Source organism: Quercus suber, unplaced genomic scaffold (assembly GCF_002906115.3).
Source record: "Quercus suber isolate HL8 unplaced genomic scaffold, Cork oak 2.0 scaffold_501, whole genome shotgun sequence".
Lineage (NCBI taxonomy): Eukaryota > Viridiplantae > Streptophyta > Magnoliopsida > Fagales > Fagaceae > Quercus > Quercus suber.
The window spans coordinates 278,589-300,609 of NW_027069950.1; the positions used below are offsets into that span (position 1 = coordinate 278,589).

The 22,021-nt window shown below is 35.2% G+C and overlaps 1 protein-coding gene and 1 long non-coding RNA gene across 2 annotated transcripts; both read right to left on the reverse strand.

Moving 5' to 3' along the window:
• Nucleotides 1–7,051: 7,051 nt before the first annotated feature.
• Nucleotides 7,052–9,074, reverse strand: LOC111999893 (uncharacterized). The gene is made up of 2 exons (XR_002881657.2): nucleotides 8,348–9,074; nucleotides 7,052–7,627 (listed from the first exon to the last, which is right to left on the reverse strand). It is a non-coding gene; the product is annotated as an uncharacterized LOC111999893 (long non-coding RNA).
• A 9,240-nt stretch (nucleotides 9,075–18,314) lies between these two features.
• Nucleotides 18,315–22,015, reverse strand: LOC112031178 (pentatricopeptide repeat-containing protein At2g36730). Its single transcript, XM_024063866.2, has 2 exons — nucleotides 21,219–22,015; nucleotides 18,315–19,938 (listed from the first exon to the last, which is right to left on the reverse strand). Exons 1-2 carry the CDS (start codon nucleotides 21,767–21,769, stop codon nucleotides 19,134–19,136), a joined length of 1,356 nt encoding a protein of 451 aa, XP_023919634.2. The 5' UTR covers nucleotides 21,770–22,015; the 3' UTR covers nucleotides 18,315–19,133.
• Nucleotides 22,016–22,021: the final 6 nt, after the last annotated feature.

The following is a 22,021-nucleotide window of genomic DNA, read 5'->3' on the forward strand; positions in this document are numbered from 1 at the left end:
TTTTTTGATATATCATTATGTGTATCTAGTTCAATTCATTTTCTTTTTTTGATAATTGTTGCAAGTGGGAGAGGGTAATTTGAATTGCGGTCTCTGCTTCCTTCTCGATCCTCGTGAGAGCGCTCTCGACCAGATCGGTGGCGGTGAGAAGAAGAAGAAGAAGAAGAAGAGTGGTGGTGGTGAGACGATTGGTGCTTGTGGTCTCGGTCGCGATCGTCTCTGGTGCGCTTGCTTCTTCTGTCTCTCTCCGAGAGGCGGTCCATGCTTGGGTTTAGTTTTGCAGATCACTCTCTCTCTCTCTCTCTCTCGTGCTCGCTCTTTCTCTGTGTGTCTCTCGCTCTTTCTCTGTGCTGTAATGTATGATTTTTGAAATGGGGTTTGGAAATTACTTTTTTTTTTTTGGGTGCTGTTGCAATCTCCTTTTTTTTTTTTTTTTATAAATTTACTGCCTTGGATCTGGGATCTTAATTTGGTGAGCAAGTTAATTTGGTGAGCAAGTTGGATGATATTACTTGATTTGATTTGTATTAGTTTGCTAGGTTAATGTTCTTCATATTTGTGTATGTTCTTCATGTGAGGAGTCTTTTGATCCGTTTAGGCTTTTGTTTTTGACATATCATGTGTTAGAGTAACGGCTAAAGGATAGGTGGGTTACGGCTCAGTAACGGAGGAAATCACAGGTGGGCAAAGTGTCAAACTTTAAACCACAGGTAGGCACATAGAAATCGGGTCAAACCACAGGTAGGTAAATTGTAATTATCCCTTTTTTTTTTTGTCTTTCTCTTCTTATAAAATAATCAAAGCTTAAAAAAAATTAATAAAAACTTTACACATGAAAAGTAGCGAGTAATTATAAAATATAATACAAAAATTGGTTTCTATTCAATTGAGATATAGCAATATATTCAACAAATTGATTCAAATTTGCTTCCCGCCTGATATAATCTTTTCAAATTTGTAGTGGTATTCTGATTATGTAATATATTATAAACCTATTTTAAAAACTCTATATACTACTTTCGTTTTCATGTGTTCTAATAAGTATTATTGTTTCCTCAAAAAAAAAATACTTCTTTGACTTTTATATACCCATCTAGGGTTGTCCACAAGTCGGTCCGAGTCGGGTTTGTGCCCAACTCGGAACCGACCTGCCAGAATCGGGTGGAGAAAAAAGGCACCCGCCGGAGTAATCGGGTCGAGTGGTTCAGAAAATCAACGGGTGACGGGCGGGTCGGTCGAATTTGGGACGACGAGAAAACGGTGGAAAAAACACAAATCCAACGAAAATCTCACCGAATTCAATGAGATTTTGCCAGATTTGGCNCTCACTACAACCAGGCCTGCCACATTCAAGTATGGTAACATTAGTCTTTTCAAAGCAAATGATTGATTTTAATTTTTTTTTTCCTTCGTTTTTTCAGTACTATTGTTAAAGAACAACAATATTCTCTGGAATTTTCATTATGAAGGGATTATTATGTGTTCTGTTATCCTTGTCTAAAATACTATTTATGCACTTTAAATTTATAAGAGTAAAAACTGGTCCCTTGAATAAAATTTTTCAATCTAAATATTCAAATACTACAACAATGTTAATATGTCTTTCTGTCAAGTGTCAACATCCATTAGAATTTAGCCATTAACTTGCTAAAATATGATATCATTTTTCAAAAACGACGTTTTTAAGAGAAAATAAAAAATAAAAAATAATTTTTAATTGATTAACAACAAAAATGCGACAAAATGATAAATAAGTGGATTAATTGAGATCAAAATAATATGTTGACGAAGAAAATTTTCAAAATAAAAAATCGAGATATTGATTTAGAAGTGATCCAACTTAATAGGTTTATTGTGACTTATGAAGTATAAAATAGAACATTAAGTGGGAAAAATGGTTTTTATTCACCACTGAGTTTTATTACATTCAACCACATTCCCCTTCTACTCTCTCTCCATTTTCCTTCATTTCCAAGATTATTATTATTATTTTAGGTAGTTAGCTAGTAGGGGAAGGGGGAAGGAGGAAGGAGATTCAAACCGCAATTGTGAAGCATCACAAAAAATACAATTGGTCATATGTTAACGAGTACTTTAGGACAATTGTTAATAAACCAAATTAGAAAAGTTTTAACACCACTTTCATGTGAAATATAAAAAGTTGTCAAAAAAATTAATTACTTCATCAATTTCCAATAAAATGTTTCTAAAAAATTGTTCCTAAACCAATGCCCTTAGGGCATTTGTTAACATTTTCCAAATATAATTACCATTGGACTATTACTCCACCCATTCCAAGAATTAACTATCCTTGGTTTAGTTATTTTAAGTGTTGCACATTTTGCATAATGACTATATAACGCAATGCTTTGGTTTGAATTGTTAACTAGCTGGAACCAAAAGACATGATGGGTTAGGGCTGTCCAGATTCATCCGAGTACCTGACCCACCAGAAGAACCGACTTGAAACCGGCCGACCTGACTACTTCGGTGGGTTGGCAGCGGGTTTTCATCACCAGAAATTGATTTCGGCAGGTTGGGTTTCGGTTTTCCTCCCTCAAAACCCGAACTGACTGAGAGATTTCCAGATTCCGGCCAAAATTTTCCAGAATCTGGTGAAAAACCTGATTCCGATGATATTTTTCTCAGATTCCGAGTTATTTCCCTTAGATCCGATGAGATTTTGACAGAATTTGGCAAAATCTCATCAAAATCCGATGAGATTTTTGCCGGATCTGGCAAAATCTCAACGAATCCGATGAGATTTTCGCCAAATCTGGCAAAATCCATTGAATTCGGTGAGATTTTCGTTGGATTTGTGTTTTTTCCACCGTTTTCTCGTCGTCCCAAATTCGACCGACCCGCCCGTCACCCGTTGATTTTCTGAACCACTCGACCCGATTACTCCGGCGGGTGCCTTTTTCTCCACCGATTCTGGCAGGTCGGTTCCGAGTTGGGCACAAACCCGACTCGGACCGACTTGTGGACAACCCTAGATGGGTATATAAAAGTCAAAGAAGTATTTTTTTTTGAGGAAACAATAATACTTATTAGAACACATGAAAACGAAAGTAGTATATAGAGTTTTTAAAATAGGTTTATAATATATTACATAATCAGAATACCACTACTAAAATTTGAAAAGATTATATCAGGCGGGAAGCAAATTTGAATCAATTTGTTGAATATATTGCTATATCTCAATTGAATAGAAACCAATTTTTGTATTATATTTTATAATTACTCGCTACTTTTCATGTGTAAAGTTTTTATTAATTTTTTTTAAGCTTTGATTATTTTATAAGAAGAGAAAGACAAAAAAAAAGGGATAATTACAATTTACCTACCTGTGGTTTGACCCGATTTCTATGTGCCTACCTGTGGTTTAAAGTTTGACACTTTGCCCACCTGTGATTTCCTCCGTTACTGAGCCGTAACCCACCTATCTTTAAGCCGTTACTCTAACACATGATATGTCAAAACAAAAGCCTAAACGGATCAAAGACTCCTCACATGAAGAACATACACAAATATGAAGAACATTAACCTAGCAAACTAATACAAATCAATCAAGTAATATCATCCAACTTGCTCACCAAATTAACTTGCTCCAATTCTCCCAAAAGTTTAAACTTCTATATAACAATCATCATCTTCATTACCACATATTGACCACCATGCACGAACTCTAGCTGCAATGGAACTCTATCAAAGTTAAGTCCCACATCATAATGGTAGTGACTGATATATAATCTTATAAAAGAAATTGCCACAGCAATGAGAGCCTTCCATATAAGTGTTGTCACCACCACTACCCGTGAAGGTTGGCATTTTGATGATGATTCAGAATCACAAGCACTTGTACCTTTGGCAATGGCTTTTTAGGCTTGATATCGATGCCTTATTGAACACAAAACTTCTGGTGATGATTGGATTTGGAACACAGGTCCAGGTTTCCTTTTAGGTGGTATCACAGGCATAACATTCTCTCTTGGTGGGAAGAAAAAAGCCAAGTCAAATCTTGGGTGAATCAAGCGTCATTGATCCCCCTTCTGCTTAGTTTATAGCATTAAATTTAAAACACAATCTAATGCAACTTAAAGTATGAGGTTTATTAAACAAACAAAAAAAATAAAGGACCAGTACAATAACTGTGTATTTATTAAACATTTCAGACGTATCAGATGGCATGTGTAAGTCTTCCCTCGTGAATCATATAGGCAGCCCCACAATGCCTGTACGTACTGGAAGTATGGAAGTAAAAAAGATTCTGTGAAAATTTTAAAAAATAAATAAAAATAAGAATCTATAAGACCAATTTATTCAAATATATATGTCATATGTAAACGGTAAAGCAAGGAACATAAGCTGTTGTGACTTGTGAGTTGACTATAAAAATTAAAAATTAAAAAAAAAAAAAAATCTTTGGGCTTCATTGGATGAATTCTTTTCACCTCAATAACAGTTTTTAACACATCACTTTTTTAAAGTTCAATTATAATTTTATCAAATAAACTATATAAACTAAATAAGTTGATTTTGTATTGTATCTGTTTTTCTCTATGTCTCTAGTTAGTGTAACTTGAGTGCTTGGGGTGTTCCCAGTTTTTGTCCCTGTTTATGAAAAGTTTCGATTCCCTTAAAAAAAAAAAATAGGTGTTTGAGAATGATTTTTATAGAATGTGTTTTGAAGTGGATACACAGTTTATTTGATTGCTGGTTTGGACAACTTAATGAAGATTGGAATGTTGGATCAAGGTGCAAGAGAGTGGTTGTTGATGGTCTCATACTCATAGTAATAGAAAAAAAAAAGAGAAGATAAAAATAATTGGTTTTGATTGAACCATCTCTTATAATGTAACTTGCAGGTTTAATTAACACTCACAGATAAGGTCAATCAACTGGGTGAGTTGAGCCGAATAGTATCTCTCACACTTTAAAAGTGTATGAGAAAACACGGGGACCTTAATTTGAGCCTTGGAGTATTTATGCAATTTTTCTAACTAATTTATTATAAAAAATAATAATAATAAGGTCCATCATAGAAGTAGATAGAATCACCACTTTGATATGGAACACAAGGGGCTAAAATAAAAACACACCTAAACATAAAATGTTAAAAGTGTAATTTAGTCTCTAACTAGATGTCTAGAGTCTCTTAGACCAAATAAGATGAGGCCTAACGCAATAATTTAGTTATAACAGAATTTGATTAAGAAAAACTAACATAGGGGAGGAGGTACTTTAAAACACCATAACTACTAATTTGTTTATATGGTATTTACATCAAATCAAAATATTCTTGTGAAAAGTTAGTAAAACAACACATTGAGTCATTGAGATGTTTCACAACTAACAACACTTATAGCTTTGAAAATAAAAATTCATTAAGTGGAATTTTGAATTTGTAAAACATTATTGAATCTATAGATATAGATGTCTTTTGAGTTTTGTGTGTATTATTATGGTGATAGATGATGTACGAAGCTCTAATTGTTGCTTTCAGAGAGCTAGGTAAGGTTAGCTCGAGTCCTTTGATAAAAAATGAGGGCCCATAGCCAAAGTTATTTGAGGGCCTGGAAAGTTTTAAATTGAATTTATAAAGGGCCAGATTTTAGTTGAATTTTTCTAAGGGAGTGGGGTCCCATCTACCGGATCCCTAGCTCAACTTTTGACTGGGCCTAATTTTTGCACCACTAATTATTCCTATTTACCGGACCTACCAGTTACATAAGGGAATAGATTTAATGACCGAGATTGACTCAGAGTTAAAAAAATAAAAATAAAAACAAAAAACTCTCAATCACAATCATTGCATAATAAAAATAAGAAGAAGTTAAAAATAAAAAAATAAAAATTAAAGCGGTGGAAATAATTTGTAAGTGGGTGAGGGATAATATTCAATCCTATTTTCACTTCTATAATTTTTGTCTTCTTTTTTAAATTGACCCAATCTTTGCACTCAGACAAAATAGATTGTCCTATCTACTTCGAGGGCTGATCAAGTAATCCATTAATCAAAGAAGAAGGTATCTTGTGAATATGACATGTATATCTCACTAAACGGAAAGTCTACATCGAGAGAGATTATATATACACCGAGAGAGATTATATATACACCGAATGTATGAGATAATGGGCAAAACTTTTTAGGTGCAATATATTATGTTTCCTCTTTATATTCAAATACATGGTTGAATAGAACAATGAAGTACAAACAAATTTTTTTTTCCTCCAAATGCAGTTATTAAATTGTACCTAAGTTACCTCCAAAATTAGTAGAACCCATGGACCACGTAAGACCTGGAAACCATTACAATGGTAAGTGCCATGTGTTGCTTATATTGATGGCAAGGTATTGCTTATTACTATTCACTTTCCACTCTCTTGGGAAAAAACAAATGTTTGCATGATCCATAAACAAATGGCCAAAACGGAAAAAGGAATAAAGCAAAGACTCCATGCTGGGAATCAAAATTCATAAGTGACTTACTGAGATAGTGAAGAATATTCATTCTTCAGAAAGTGGGTTCCAAAAAGTAGTTGTGCAGGAATATGTATTTTAATATAGCAGGGATTAAAGAATGATTTTTACACTAAAAAAAACCACAGGAAAATCCCTATTGCAAGTTGAAAATTGAAAAGCTCATCTTTCACTTTCCTGTCGAAGTAGAAATTACAGGAAAACTCCTATTGCATTTTGCAAGTTGGAAAGTTCATCCTCCACTTTCCTGTTGATGTTGAAAACAGCAGGAAAACTCATAATGCATTTTGGCAAGTTAAAAATTTCATCCGGCACTTTCCTGATAAAGTAGAAGCGAAGTCTATTTCCCATAAAATGCAAACATCAAAGATAAGGCTGTGCTTGTAGCTGGTGAAAAGCAAATTTGAGTAATATTTTCGTTAAAAAATTTTCCCCTATTCCTATGCTTATAGAGCACAAACTGTGAGATCAAAAAATAATAATAATAATAGAGCACAAATGGATTATTTATGGGTGGCATATTTCCATAGTTCTTCAAAATCAATGGAAGTGGTTCATCCTCCAAAAAAAAAAAAAGGAAGTGGTTTCAATATGATGATTCACTACGAGAAGCTAGTTAAACACACATAGAGAAACCATAACCAAGATTACATTTTACTAGCATATATAGTAACAGCAGTTAATCCTTCTCCTCTTTTCATTTTCCATAGAAATGAAATGAAAGTTGAACTTACATTATGGAGAAGGATACATTACACACCTATATAGCACACACATTTGTGAACTGACATACTTGAGCTTTGCTTTAGAAGATAAGGCCATGCAAGGAAGGCTGGTAGGATATGAGAAATAAAAGCAACAGGAGTACAAAGGCCACACCCCAAGGTGAGCCCCCAGCTCGGTGAATGGCACCTGGCTCAGACCCTGGTATTGGGAGGTTAAAATGGCTGCCTGTAGAGAGCCAGTGAACAGCAATGACCAGCAACAGAGGAGAAATCACCAGCAAACGTTGCAGTAGCTCAGATGCTGTGGCCATAATTGCATCATAAATTATATAACCCACAAACCCACAGATAAATATAATGGCTGCCATTAGGAGCCACATCTCTGAGAGGCTGAGACTTGATGCTCTTGATCTTGGGGCTGAAGTCATGAGGAAAAAAGGTTAGTGAGTGATTCTTAGGGAGTGAAAAACTGAGAGGGTCAGGACTCAGAAGCTGTCAAAAGACATACATATGCAGGGATATATGGCCACAAAATAATAACAATAATAGAGGTGTCCTTTTGTATTTATCTGGTGGACCTGTCACCTATGGACTTACGCACTCTAATTTCACTAGGATAAATTATTCTGTAGTTTGAAACTTTTGTCAGACTTTTTACCAAAGGGAATCAATTCACTGAGCCTTTAACCTTAGTTTTAACTCATTCATTTGAGGGAATGTAGTCATGGAATTTTGTACAGTAACACTAGCATCTCTATGGTTCAATCAGTTACTAATCATATAATTTATTGATTTGCAAGGGCAATGCTGGAATTTCATAAGAATCAGATAATTACTTTGCCTAAATAAGAAAAGGCAACTCTATGATATGCACAACAAAGACATAGGAAAATGCTACTCCTAGAAAGCTTCAGTAGTCGCTTTGGAAATTATCATGTGAGCATGTAATGAGATGCTTCACAAGTTTAAAAATATTGTCTAGAAGTAAAAGTAATTCCTCTGGGTACAGCTCATAAGATGTGTTATTCCAGGTGCAACCTATGCCTATAAGCACCACTTCTAGTGATTCCATGTAAACCATCACTTGCTCGTGGCAGAAAATGAACAAAAATGGCAACTTTGTGTTCTAGGATTTTACCTGATTTTATATACATCATGATGACTCAGCCAATCTCCTCTAGCGCAACAACTTTAAATGTCCATAACATGAAAGTTATGCTGCTCAAATTAGAACCAATCTCTGGTTATTGCTTGCAGGAAAGGTGACTGTTGAGAAAGTCAACATTTATTTCTTGCACATTTGTCAGGTCTCAGTTCTCACATCCTGGTTCATTCATCAAATAACAGAAAAATTACACTCATAGGCAAGCTGAAATTTCATTTTACAGTAGCATAAGCAGCGTTTGCGAATATTTATGCAGACTAGCTGTCCAAATATGCCCTTGACATTCTGTTAAGCTCCCCAAATAGCCCCCAAAACTCAATTCCATATATACCTTTTAGTCCAAGACTTAATATTGCGCCAAATTCAAAGGAAATAGTCTTTGCACTTCATGTTGGGAATCTAATTTCACATGCTAATAGTGCAGCTGCCAACAAGAACAAAAATCCTAGAAAGCTCAAGCACTTTGTTACAAAAGATAAGTTCACTAGTGATGCATCTCTCTTACAGTCTACACTACGCCTCTTTAATTTCCAAAACTATGTTCTTCATCCCTGAATTCTCAGCAAAATATAGAAATTCAGATAGATTATGACTCTTCATTAGCCAAGATCAAAAGTTACCATACAGCCTCTTTGATGATTACCTTAGTACAAACACTATTTACTCCAACCAACTGTACCCAGGAGCCTTCTTCAATCCCTTCTGTTTCAAGGGGGGGGGGGGGGGGGGGGGGGAAGGGAGAACGATAAGGCCTCCTCGGCCACAGGCCGAGGAGCATCTCCCCCCTTGAAAGAAAAACTCTTAGCATTTTTCTTCGTTGCAAGAAAATTCATGCTTGGTGATCGACGGCCAGCACCTAAACCTTTCACCCCACTCTCTATAAATGTATTGTTTGGGCTTATTGGACTGAAAGACCCGTCACCCAGGGTCAATCCAAATTGAGTCCCTACACGTTGTTTTTGAAAAAATGATATCATATTTTAGCAAGTTAATGGCTAAATTCTAATGGATGTTGACACTTGACAGAAAGGACATATTAACATTGTTGTAGTATTTGAATATTTAGATTGAAAAATTTTATTCAAGGGACCAGTTTTTACTCTTATAAATTTAAAGGGCATAAATAGTATTTTAGACAAGGATAACAGAACACATAATAATCCCTTCATAATGAAAATTCCAGAGAATATTGTTGTTCTTTAACAATAAGTACTGAAAAAACGAAGGAAAAAAAAAATTAAAATCAATCATTTGCTTTGAAAGACTAATGTTCTGACCATACTTGAATGTGGCAGGCCTGGCTGTTAGTGAGTACCGAGTACAAGTAAGGGATCCATATTCCATATACATTTCAGATTTCAGAAAAATTACATTATACTATTTTATATTTAAAACACAAGGTATAAACCGATGGAGAATTCAAGACTTCATTTAAAAATTCTAGCAACCAAAACAATATCATAATTAAAAGATAGTTTGGTCGAGTGGTTAAAGCGGGCTAGGGATGGAGAATTTAATTTAATCCACATTTAGGTAGGGTAGATCTGGGTGCAATGGCCTGAATTATATTTAGGGAAATGAAGTACATGAGGGTAGCTCTTTGTTAATTAGTTAAGTAATATTACATGCACAAAAATTTCACAATTTCTTTTAGAGATATGATCTTATTTCAAATTTATGGCATCCAATCCATAATGATTGTTCTTTATTATCTAGCCAGGATACCAATTAGTTTTTGGAGTAGACTAATTGAACTCTAGATCTCTCATTTGACAATAAAAGATTTTACCAATTGAACTAACTAGAACTGTGTATTATTATTATTATTATTATTATTATTATTATTTTGACATAGTTGAGTTGGTAGAATTTTACTAGTTCTTATCAAACACACCACTTACATCACTTTTTTATCTACCATTAATAATTTGTCACATCAACAATTCTTAAATTATTTTTCCACAATAATAAAACTATGGAAAAAGTTGCACCCTATATATCAACTATATAGGCCCTACAATTTTGGGGAGAGGCTAATAAGGGAAGATAAAAGTATTTCTATTGAATGAAAGATTAGGTGAAGGGAGGAAAGATAAGAGCCTACCGGAAGATTAGTTGCATAATTTTTCCACAATAATAAAACTATGGAAAAAGTTGCACCCTATGTATCAACTGTATAGGCCCTACAATTTTGGGGAGAGGCTAATAAGGGAAGATAAAAGTATTTCTATTGAATGAAAGATTAGCTGAAGGGAGGAAAAGATAAGAGCCCACCGGAAGATCAGATGCATAATTCTTAAAACTTTAATGGACTTTTTGATGTGGCAAGGTACAAGGTACAAAATCATATACAAATAAAGAATTGAAGAAAAAGATCGTCCTAACTTCTGCCCTTATGTTCTTTGTTCTCTCTCTAACATTTTCATTCAATTCTCATTTGGGTTTGTGTTTACAAGGCAAAAGCTTAAGATACTATAATTTTTTTCTTTAATTTTTTTTTTCCCATGGATGTTGTTGGCACTTACCATATCATCAAATTTTGTTAATGTTAGCAGAATTGTCTCATAAAGCAAATTACAAAGAAGTAAATGCCTTATTAAGCAAACTTCAAAGGAGGTAAGTGTCACAAGATAAAACATAAAGTAGCTTCATATTTTAAGGGTATACCGAAGGAGTGGTATATATAATTTGATTTGTTGATCTCTAATATAGAAGATAGTTCCGTTAAGGTGGTGATGGTTAGAGAGGGTCGTGAACGTTGTTGAACTTGCCGGTGGTATCTTCCTCCTTTTTTGTGCATGGTTGTCAAAATTTCGATCTAAATCCTACGATATAACGATTTTACAATCTCACGACGATCCAAATTTTTTAAGGATCTTTGCGATCATTCAGGATCGTACAATTCTAACGATCTCAAACGATCTTGATTTCTTGTAATTTTCTTTAACTTGACAAAAGGTTCAATTGGACCCAAATGAAAATTAAAATAACATCCCAATAAACTAAGTTTTGCTATTCTAATGTAGAGAAATAAAGTGTCAGTTGAACACAAATGAAAAATAACATCCCAATAGTGTCATGTTTTGAGATTTTTGGCATCTTTAATGATGCTTACAAATGAATTAAATAATGTGTTGTAATTATATCAAATTGGTGCAAATTTTTAGTTTTTTATGAATGTATAATTTATGTGATTATTTAATATACCAATTTGTTTTTTTAGTTTTTTTTTTCTCTTAAATAATGTAAGATCTTACGATTCACAATCTGATTCTACAATTCACGATTCTATCTACCTCACACGATCTTACATAAGATCTCAATTTTGACAAACTTGCCTTCATGCATACATTTGCCCCATGAAGATTACTATCACATGCCCACACATGTCCTAGGCACCATGATCTATCTTGTGTAATTGAAATTGCTAAAATTCACATTATCATTGTTAAATTACCAATTCTCTCAAAAGTTTAAACTTCTATATAACAATCGCCATCTTCATTACCACATATTGACCACCATGCACGAACTCTAGCTGCAATGGAACTCTATCAAAGTTAAGACCCACATCATAATGGTAGTGACTGATATATAATCTTATAAAAGAAATTGCCACAGCAATGAGAGCCTTCCATATAAGTGTTGTCACCACCACTACCCGTGAAGGTTGGCATTTTCATAATGATTCAGAATCACAAGCACTAGTACCTTTGGCAATGGCTTTTTAGGCTTGATATCGATGCCTTATTGAACACAAATCTTTTGGTGATGATTGGATTTGGAACACAGGTCCAGGTTTCTTTTTAGGTGGCATCACAGGCATAATATTCTCTCTTGGTGGGAAGAAAAAAGCCAAGTCAAATCTTGGGTGAATCAAGCGTCATTGATCCCCCTTCTGCTTAGTTTATAGCATTAAATTTAAAACACAATCTAATGCAACTTAAAGTATGAGGTTTATTAAACAAACAAAAGAATAAAGGAACAGTACAATAACTGTGTATTTATTAAACATTTCAGACGTATCAGATGGCATGTGTAAGTCTTCCCTCGTGAATCATGTAGGCAGCCCCACAATGCCTGTACGTACTGGAAGTATGGAAGTAAAAAAGATTCTGTGAAAATTTTAAAAAATAAATAAAAATAAGAATCTATGGGACCAATTTATTCAAATATATATGTCATATGTAAACGGTAAAGCAAGGAACATAAGCTGTTGTGACTTGTGAGTTGACTATAAAAAAAAAAAAAAAAAATCGTTGGGCTTCATTGGATGAATTCTTTTCACCTCAATAACAGTTTTTAACACATCACTTTTTTAAAGTTTAATTATAATTTTATCAAATAAACTATATAAACTAAATAAGTTGATTTTGTATTGTATCTTTTTTTCTCTATGTCACTAGTTAGTGTAACTTGAGTGCTTGGGGTGTTCCCATTTTTTGTCCCTGTTTATGAAAAGTTTCGATTCCCTAAAAAAAAAAAATAGGTGTTTGAGAATGATTTTTATAGAATGTGTTTTGAAGTGGATACACAGTTTATTTGATTGCTGGTTTGGACAACTTAATGAAGATTGGAATGTTGGATCAAGGTGCAAGAGAGTGGTTGTTGATGGTCTCATACTCATAGTAATAGAAAAAAGAGAGAAGATAAAAATAATTGGTTTTGCTTGGACCATCTCTTATAATGTAACTTGCAGGTTTAATTAACACTCACAGATAAGGTCAATCAACTGGGTGAGTTGAGCCGAATGGTATCTCTCACACTTTAAAAGTGTATGGAAAACACAGGGACCTCAATTTGAGCCTTGGAGTATTTATGCAATATTTCTAACTAATTTATTATAAAAAATAATAATAATAATAAGGTCTATCATAGAAGTTGTGGGGGATAAGGGGGTCAGGCCCAAGTTAATGGGCCGAATACCCACGAGAGGACTGTTTCACATCCGAAGAGAAGGATGCGGAGAATGCAAGGCCCAGAGTGGAGTGGAATCCTCTTGGTAGAGAATCATCGCTGTCCGAGGAGGATATCTCCAGTCCGAGGAGGACATCTCCTGTCCGAGGAAGATGTTTTACTCTGATATGATATCGGAGACTAATTGAGTAGGGGAAAAGCCTGATTGACTGTCCGAGGACTCCACCTGATCAAGATAAGCTCAAAACATATTCAGGAACGATAAGGATGAGGAAATATCTGAGGGAAAGGCTGCTGCCACATCCGAGGAGGACATCTCCTGTCCGAGGAAGATGTTTTACTCTGATATGATATCGGAGACTAATTGAGTAGGGGAAAAGCCTGATTGACTGTCCGAGGACTCCACCTGATCAAGATAAGCTCAAAACATATTCAGGAACGATAAGGATGAGGAAATATCTGAGGGAAAGGCTGCTGCCACCGTATTCAATGCATTGCAACAGCTTTTCTGGCCGCATTTATGTGGAGAAGACCTCTGAACAGTGCCTCCTAACCTACCGCCACTCACACAGAGATGAAAAGAAGCTGCCTGACGTGACAGGTATTTGAGCAAATTCATGGATGGGGAGCACGTGGACAATGGAGATGAGGGTGAGAGTGACTATATAATAGAGGAGGAAGGTATTCAAACTGATCAATGAACAGTTAAAAGAGTGATAATCCATTGTTATTAGTTCCTTGCTAATTCTAGTTCTTTGACCCATTCTCTACAAATTAATTGTCTTTGGGTTTACGTAAAGATTTTGAACCCTACAGAAGTAGATAGAATCACCACTTTGATATGGAACATGAGGGGCTAAAATAAAAACACACCTAAACATAAAATGTTTTTTTTTTTTTGGGTAAAGCCTAAACATAAAATGTTAAAAGTGTAATTTAGTCTCTAACTAGATGTCTAGAGTCTCTTAGACCAAATAAGATGAGGCCTAACCCAATAATTTAGTTATAACAGAATTTGATTAAGAAAAACTAACATAGGGGAGGAGGTACTTTAAAACACCATAACTACTAATTTGTTTATATGATATTTGCATGAAAGCAAAATATTCTTGTGAAAAGTTAGTAAAACAACACATTGAGTCATTGAGATGTTTCACAACTAACAATACTTATAGCTTTGAAAATAAAAATTCATTAAGTGGAATTTTGAATTTGTAAAACATTATTGAATCTATAGATATAGATGTCTTTTGAGTTTTGTGTGTATTATTAATTTATTATGGTGATAGATGATGTAGGAAGCTCTAATTGTTGCTTTCAGAGAGCTAGGTAAGGTTAGCTCGAGTCCTTTGATAATAATAAATGAGGGCCCATAGCTAAAGTTATTTGAGGGCCTGGAAAGTTTTAAATTGAATTTATAAAGGGCCAGATTTTAGTTGAATTTTTCTAAGGGAGTGGGGTCCCATCTACCGGATCCCTAGCTCAACTTTTGACTAGGCCTAATTTTTGCACCACTAATTATTCTTATTTACCGGACCTATCTGTTACCTAAGGGAATAGATTTAATGACCGAGATTGATTCAGAGTTAAAAAAATAAAAATAAAAACAAAAAACTTTCAATCACAATCACTGCATAATAAAAATAAGAAGAAGTTAAAAAAAAAAAAAAATTAAAGTGGTAGAAATATTTTGTAAGTGGGTGAGGGATAATTGCATTCAATCCTATTTTCACTTCTATAATTTTTGTCTTCTTTTTTAAATTGACCCAATCTTTGCACTCAGACAAAATAGATTGTCCTATCTACTTCGAGGGCTGATAAAGTAATCCACTAATCAAAGAAGAAGGTATCTTGTGAATATGACATGTATATCTCACTAAACGGAAGTCTACATCGAGAGAGATTATATATACACCGAATGCATTGAGATAATGGGCAAAACTTTTTAGGTGCAATATATTATGTTTCCTCTTTATATTTAAATACATGGTTGAATAGAACAATGAAGTACAAACAAATATTTTTTTTTCCTCCAAATGCAGTTATTTGTTTGAATTCAATCAAGATACATAATATACTGCACCTCTATAATTGTACCTGAGTTTTATCTTTAGAAAATTATTAAATTGTACCTAAGTTACCTCCAAAATTAGTAGAACCCATGGACCACGTAAGACCTGGAAACCATTACATTGGTAAGTGCCATGTGTTGCTTATATTGATGGCAAGGTATTGCTAATTACTATTCACTTTCCACTCTCTTGGGAAAAAACAAATGTTTGCATGATCCATAAACAAATGGCCAAAACGGAAAAAGGAATAAAGCAAAGACTCCATGCTGGGAATCAAAATTCATAAGTGACTTACTGAGATAGTGAAGAATATTCATTCTTCAGAAAGTGGGTTCCAAAAAGTAGTTGTGCAGGAATATGTATTTTAATATAGCAGGGATTAAAGAATGATTTTTACACTAACAAAAACCACAGGAAAATCCCTATTGCAAGTTGAAAATTGAAAAGCTCATCTTTCTCTTTCCTGTCGAAGTAGAAATTACAGGAAAACTCCTATTGCATTTTGCAAGTTGGAAAGTTCATCCTCCACTTTCCTGTTGATGTTGAAAACAGCAGGAAAACTCATAATGCATTTTGGCAAGTTAAAAAGTTCATCCGGCACTTTCCTGATAAAGTAGAAGCGAAGTCTATTTCCCATAAAATGCGAACATCAAAGATAAGGCTGTGCTTGTAGCTGGTGAAAAGCAAATTTGAGTAATATTTTCGTTAAAAAATTTTCCCCTATTCCTATGCTTAGAGCATCTTTATCAGTTGTGCTAAATGTGCCAAATGCCAAATATTTGACACATTTAGCACACCAAACACTCAAAACCTCTTTTTATCAGATGTTCCAATGCCATAAATTTTGCCACATATGAATAGTACTGTGACAAATATGCCACGGTACGGACGGAAATGGTATAAGTGAAAACATTTTTTTATTCTCTTTTCTCTCTCCTCTCTCTTCAGTTTTTTCTTTTCTCTTCTCTCTCACCTTTGTTCTCTCTCATCGATTCCCTTTCACCTCTGTTCTCTCTCACCGGTCCTTTGGGTCGAATCATGGGCATCTTCGGAGATCGGTGAAGTAGCAGCAGCTACAGCGACGATGGGTCAGGCGTTGCTCTTTGGCCCGTGCTTGGTGTTCCAACTGCAACGATGATCGGAGTTTGAGGTCTAATGGTGGTGTTCCTACTGCAACGATGATCGGAGTTTGAGGTTTGAGGGTGGTGTTCTTCAGATTTTTAGTATGGGTATGTATGTGTTTGTTTTGATTTGTTCCAAAATTTAGGTATGGGTATGTGTTTGTTCCGATTTGGGTGTGGTGATGTAGGTGTTCTGATTTGTTCCGATGGGTTTGTTGTTGTTCTATTTGGTTGATTAGGGAGTTCCGATGGGTTTTTGGTTTTTTGTTGTTGTTATTCTGATTTGTTCCGATGGATTGTGGCTGCCACGGTGGTGGTGGTGGCGGCAGCGGCAGCAGTGTTGTGGTTGTTATTTATTTTGTTAAATATATTATTTTATTATGTTATTTATATTATTTTAATGTGTAGGAAATATTATTTTAATGTATAGAATTGTAGTATAAAACATTTGATAAATGGAATGTTGTAAAATAATGTGGTAAAATAATAAAGTAGGGTTTTAATGTGGCAAAATGGCATAATTTTTGCCACATCTGATGTGGATGCTCTTCTAGAGCACAAACTGTGAGATAAAAAAATAAATAAATAATAATAGAGCACAAACGGATTATTTATGGGTGGCATATTTCCATAGTTCTTCAAAATCAATGGAAGTGGTTCATCCTCCAAAAAAAAAGGAAGTGGTTTCAATATGATGATTCACTACGAGAAGCTAGTTAAACACACATAGAGAAACCATAACCAAGATTACATTTTACTAGCATATATAGTAACAGCAGTTAATCCTTCTCCTCTGTTCATTTTCCATAGAAATGAAATGAAAGTTAACTTACATTATGGAGAAGGATACATTACACACCTATATAGCGCACACATTTGTGAACTGACATACTTGAGCTTTGCTTTAGAAGATAAGGCCATGCAAGGAAGGCTGGTAGGATATGAGAAATAAAAGCAACAGGAGTACAAAGGCCACACCCCAAGGTGAGCCCCCAGCTCGGTGAATGGCACCTGGCTCAGACCCTGGTATTGGGAGGTTAAAATGGCTGCCTGTAGAGAGCCAGTGAACAGCAATGACCAGCAACAGAGGAGAAATCACCAGCAAACGTTGCAATAGCTCAGATGCTGTGGCCATAATTGCATCATAAATTATATAACCCACAAACCCACAGATAAATATAATGGCTGCCATTAGGAGCCACATCTCTGAGAGGCTGAGACCTGATGCTCTTGATCTTGGGGCTGAAGTCATGAGGAAAAAAGGTTAGTGAGTGATTCTTAGGGAGTGAAAAACTGAGAGGGTCAGGACTCAAAAGCTGTCAAAAGACATACATATGCAGGGATATATGGCCACAAAATAATAACAATAATAGAGGTGTCCTTTTGTATTTATCTGGTGGACCTGTCACCTATGGACTTACGCACTCTAATTTCACTAGGATAAATTATTCTGTAGTTTGAAACTTTTGTCAGACTTTTTACCAAAGGGAATCAATTCACTGAGCCTTTAACCTTAGTTTTAACTCATTCATTCGAGGGCATGTAGTCATGGAATTTTGTACAGTAACACTAGCATCTCTATGGTTCAATCAGTTACTAATCATATAATTTATTGATTTGCAAGGGCAATGCTGGAATTTCATAAGAATCAGATAATTACTTTGCCTAAATAAGAAAAGGCAACTCTATGATATGCACAACAAAGACATAGGAAAATGCTACTCCTAGAAAGCTTCAGTAGTTGCTTTGGAAATTATCATGTGAGCATGTAATGAGATGCTTCACAAGTTTAAAAATATTGTCTAGAAGTAAAAGTAATTCCTCTGGGTACAGCTCATAAGATGTGTTATTCCAGGTGCAACCTATGCCTATAAGCACCACTTCTAGTGATTCCATGTAAACCATCACTTGCTCGTGGCAGAAAATGAACAAAAATGGCAACTTTGTGTTCTAGGATTTTACCTGATTTTATATACATCATGATGACTCAGCCAATCTCCTCTAGCGCAACAACTTTAAATGTCCATAACATGAAAGCTATGCTGCTCAAATTAGAACCAATCTCTGGTTATTGCTTGCAGGAAAGGTGACTGTTGAGAAAGTAAACATTTATTTCTTGCACATTTGTCAGGTCTCAGTTCTCACATCCTGGTTCATTCATCAAGTAACGGAAAAATTACACTCATAGGCAAGCTGAAATTTCATTTTACAGTAGCATAAGCAGCGTCTGCGTATATTTATGCAGACTAGCTGTCCAAATATGCCCTTGACATTCTGTTAAGCTCCCCAAATAGCCCCCAAAACTCAATTCCATATATACCTTTTAGTCTAAGACTTAATATTGCGCCAAGTTCAAAGGAAATAGTCTTTGCACTTCATGTTGGGAATCTAATTTCACATGCTAATTGTGCAGCTGCCAACAAGAACAAAAATCCTAGAAAGCTCAAGCACTTTGTTACAAAAGATAAGTTCACTAGTGATGCATCTCTCTTACAGTCTACACTACGCCTCTTTAATTTCCAAAACTATGTTCTTCATCCCTGAATTCTCAGCAAAATATAGAAATTCAGATAGATTATGACTCTTCATTAGCCAAGATCAAAAGTTACCATACAGCCTCTTTGATGATTACCTTAGTACAAACACTATTTACTCCAACCAACTGTACCCAGGAGCCTTCTTCAATCCCTTCTGTTTCATGGCTACTCTCAGGTCAGCTGCATCATTCCAGAAACCAGATAAAGTAGATACATTAGCTGCAAGTACATAGTTTGCTCCAAGTTCAGGCTCTAATTTAAGTAATAGTTTCCTAAGGTTATCATCTAAACAAAGGTTCCAGCCATAGGTCCTACATGCTCCCAGGAAGCTCCTTATTATTACTGAGTTAGGCTCCATTGGCATGTTCTTGATAATCTCATAAGCTTCATTAATCAATCCAGCTCTTCCAAGTAAATCAACCATGCATCCATAATGCTCCATTGTTGGCTTGATATCATAAATTCTTACCATCTGATCAAAATACTTTTGACCCTCTTCAACAAAACCCAAGTGGCTACAAGCTGACAAGATCCCAGCAAATGACATACTGTCTGGTTTCAGCCCAGTTCTTTCCATCACAGTAAACAATGAAATAGCATCTCCCCCATGGCCATGATCTGCAAGACCAGATATCATGATTGTCCACGACTGCAAATTCTTCTCACCCATCAAATTGAAGACTTGGAAAGCTTTCTTAACATATCCACACTTAGAGTACATTTCAAGGAGAGCTGTCCCTAAAGCAACATCCAATTCTATATGGTTTATGATAATGTAGGAATGAATGGACTCCCCTGTGTTGATATCAAGAAGATGAGTACAAGCAGAAAGCAAGCTCACCAAAGTGACTGAGTTTGGTCTTTCATTTGCTAGTTTCATGTGTTGGAACACCTTAAAGGCATCTGATGGACAGTTGCTGTATAAACATAAAAGTAAGAAAGGAATAATTTAACTGGGGTTAAGGTGAATCTGTATTATATATATGACATGAAAATTACAGAATAAGGGAAATGGCCATCTTGGTAGCAAAGACATAATAAAAGTCAATCTGAATAATTTGGTCATTTTTCTTAACCTGACAACAATTATAAATTATGATCGGAGGTGAAGCTTTCTGCAGTTCCATGATGCAAGAATAAACTTTGAAGCTTAGCCATGATTAAGGCAACTTTTATGAATTTTAATATAAAACAAAGTCTAAGAGAGGAAGAGCAAAAGCTAAAATAAAAATTAAAACAAATAATAACTAATTCATAAGAGAATAACAAGAAGAAGGTTTTCACACTAAAATTTCTCTTCATGAGGACACCAAATTAACTAAGAGTAATAGTTAACTTTCTTTTTCTAGAGGATTCACAGTTTTAAGTTTTAACATGTCAAACAAATGAAAGAAACAGAGAAATTTTCTTAAGCAGGGATTATGAGGAAATAGAATGTATGAAGCACATTGCTACATTGGACAAGCATACAAGCCTTAAACCTGAAAACACATGACTCCAGGAGCTTAATTTCCAAATCCCATGGCCCAAGTGAGTTGTAGGAAGTACCCAATCTATAAAGCTTGACTAGTTTATTAATTCTCTACTCTGTCATTGTAAAATTCAAATATGTGGAGTAATCCTAGAGCTCTTTCTGAATGTCAAAGCAATTGTAATCACGAGTTCACAGTAACAAAGAATATGTTTATTTTTCATGAGAACATGTTGGATATCAAGAGTCAAGAAATCACCATGGATAGGTTAGAGAAACTTTTTTTTTTTTTTTTTTGTGACCAAAAGTTAAGAAAGCACCATGAATATTAAATGCATCTTCATATAGGAAAAGTTATCATACTTGATGAACAAAAGGAGCATATATTAATCCAGGCTCGGCATGAAAGTTCAAGAAAATAATTAACAAAGGAACTCCATGTGATTATTATCAGGATTTTATGGTCAGTAGAGGAAGTTTAGTAACCTGGATCTTTTTCATTACATTCAAAAACAACTATAACTCTACGTTATAATTTGGGAAGGTAACCGATAAAATTGCTAATCAATTTTACTGGGTGAAAAAACCCAAAACACTAAATAGCAAGTGCTGCTGATGACAAATCATCTGAAAGCTTTTATAATTCTCTTAATCAAAACACACCCATCAGTCAGTCCAAACTCCAAACAAGGTTTGCATGAGAGCAGAAGCTGTAAAGGGGCATACCAAGCAACATATCCTGCAATCATGGAACTCCAAGAAACCACATCTCTCACAGCCATTTCATCGAACACCCGCCTCGCAAGCCCGACTGCACCACAAGCTGCATACATTCTCAAAAGGGTATTCCCTATATACCGATCCAGATCAAAACCCGCCTTCATAATCATCGAATGCACCGCCCCACCTTCTCCGACCAACGAACACTGGCCGCAGGCTTTCAAAACAAAAGGGTATGTGAAATTGTCTGGTTTAATCCCAACCCTTTGGAGCTGAGAGAACAGCCCCACTGATTGTATTGGAGTTGAGCTCTTGGTAAATGCTCTGATAATTGTGTTCCAAGCAAAGAGCGGTGGAGTAACGGGCAAGCTATCGAATACTAATTTTGCAAAATTGACCGAAACCGAACACCCAGAAAGGACGAACTGAGAGATGAATTCGGCGTCGTGATCAAGAGCGGTTTTGAAGATCAGAGACTGGAATTGGAGGAGATGGGAGGTAGTTTTTGACCGTTGGATCAAGTTTTGAATTTGGCGGGAAACCATGACACTTAACATTAACACAGAAGACTCCGAACTAAAACAGCAGGTTTTGGCTAGCCCCTAAAACAGTCCTCGTTTAATCATTAAAAACATCCAAATTACACTATTCGACAATTACAATAAAATGGCCTCTTCAGAAAATAAAAATGACAGGTTAGAACTTAGAACATGCCGTAATTTGGGACGATACAAAATAAGAAGTTACCAACATCGGGATTAAAAGCATTGATTCCGTATCCTCTCTCCTACTATCTATCTATCTCAAGC

What these genes read in the sequence shown, in the direction of transcription:
- LOC112031178 (XM_024063866.2), bottom strand. Translation starts at nt 21,769, where the DNA reads ATGTTAAGTGTCATGGTTTCCCGCCAAATTCAAAACTTGATCCAACGG. An exon ending in ATTGCAGGATATGTTGCTTG is followed by an intron (nt 19,939 to 21,218) that starts GTATGCCCCTTT and finishes ATGTTTATACAG; the next exon opens with CAACTGTCCATCAGATGCCT.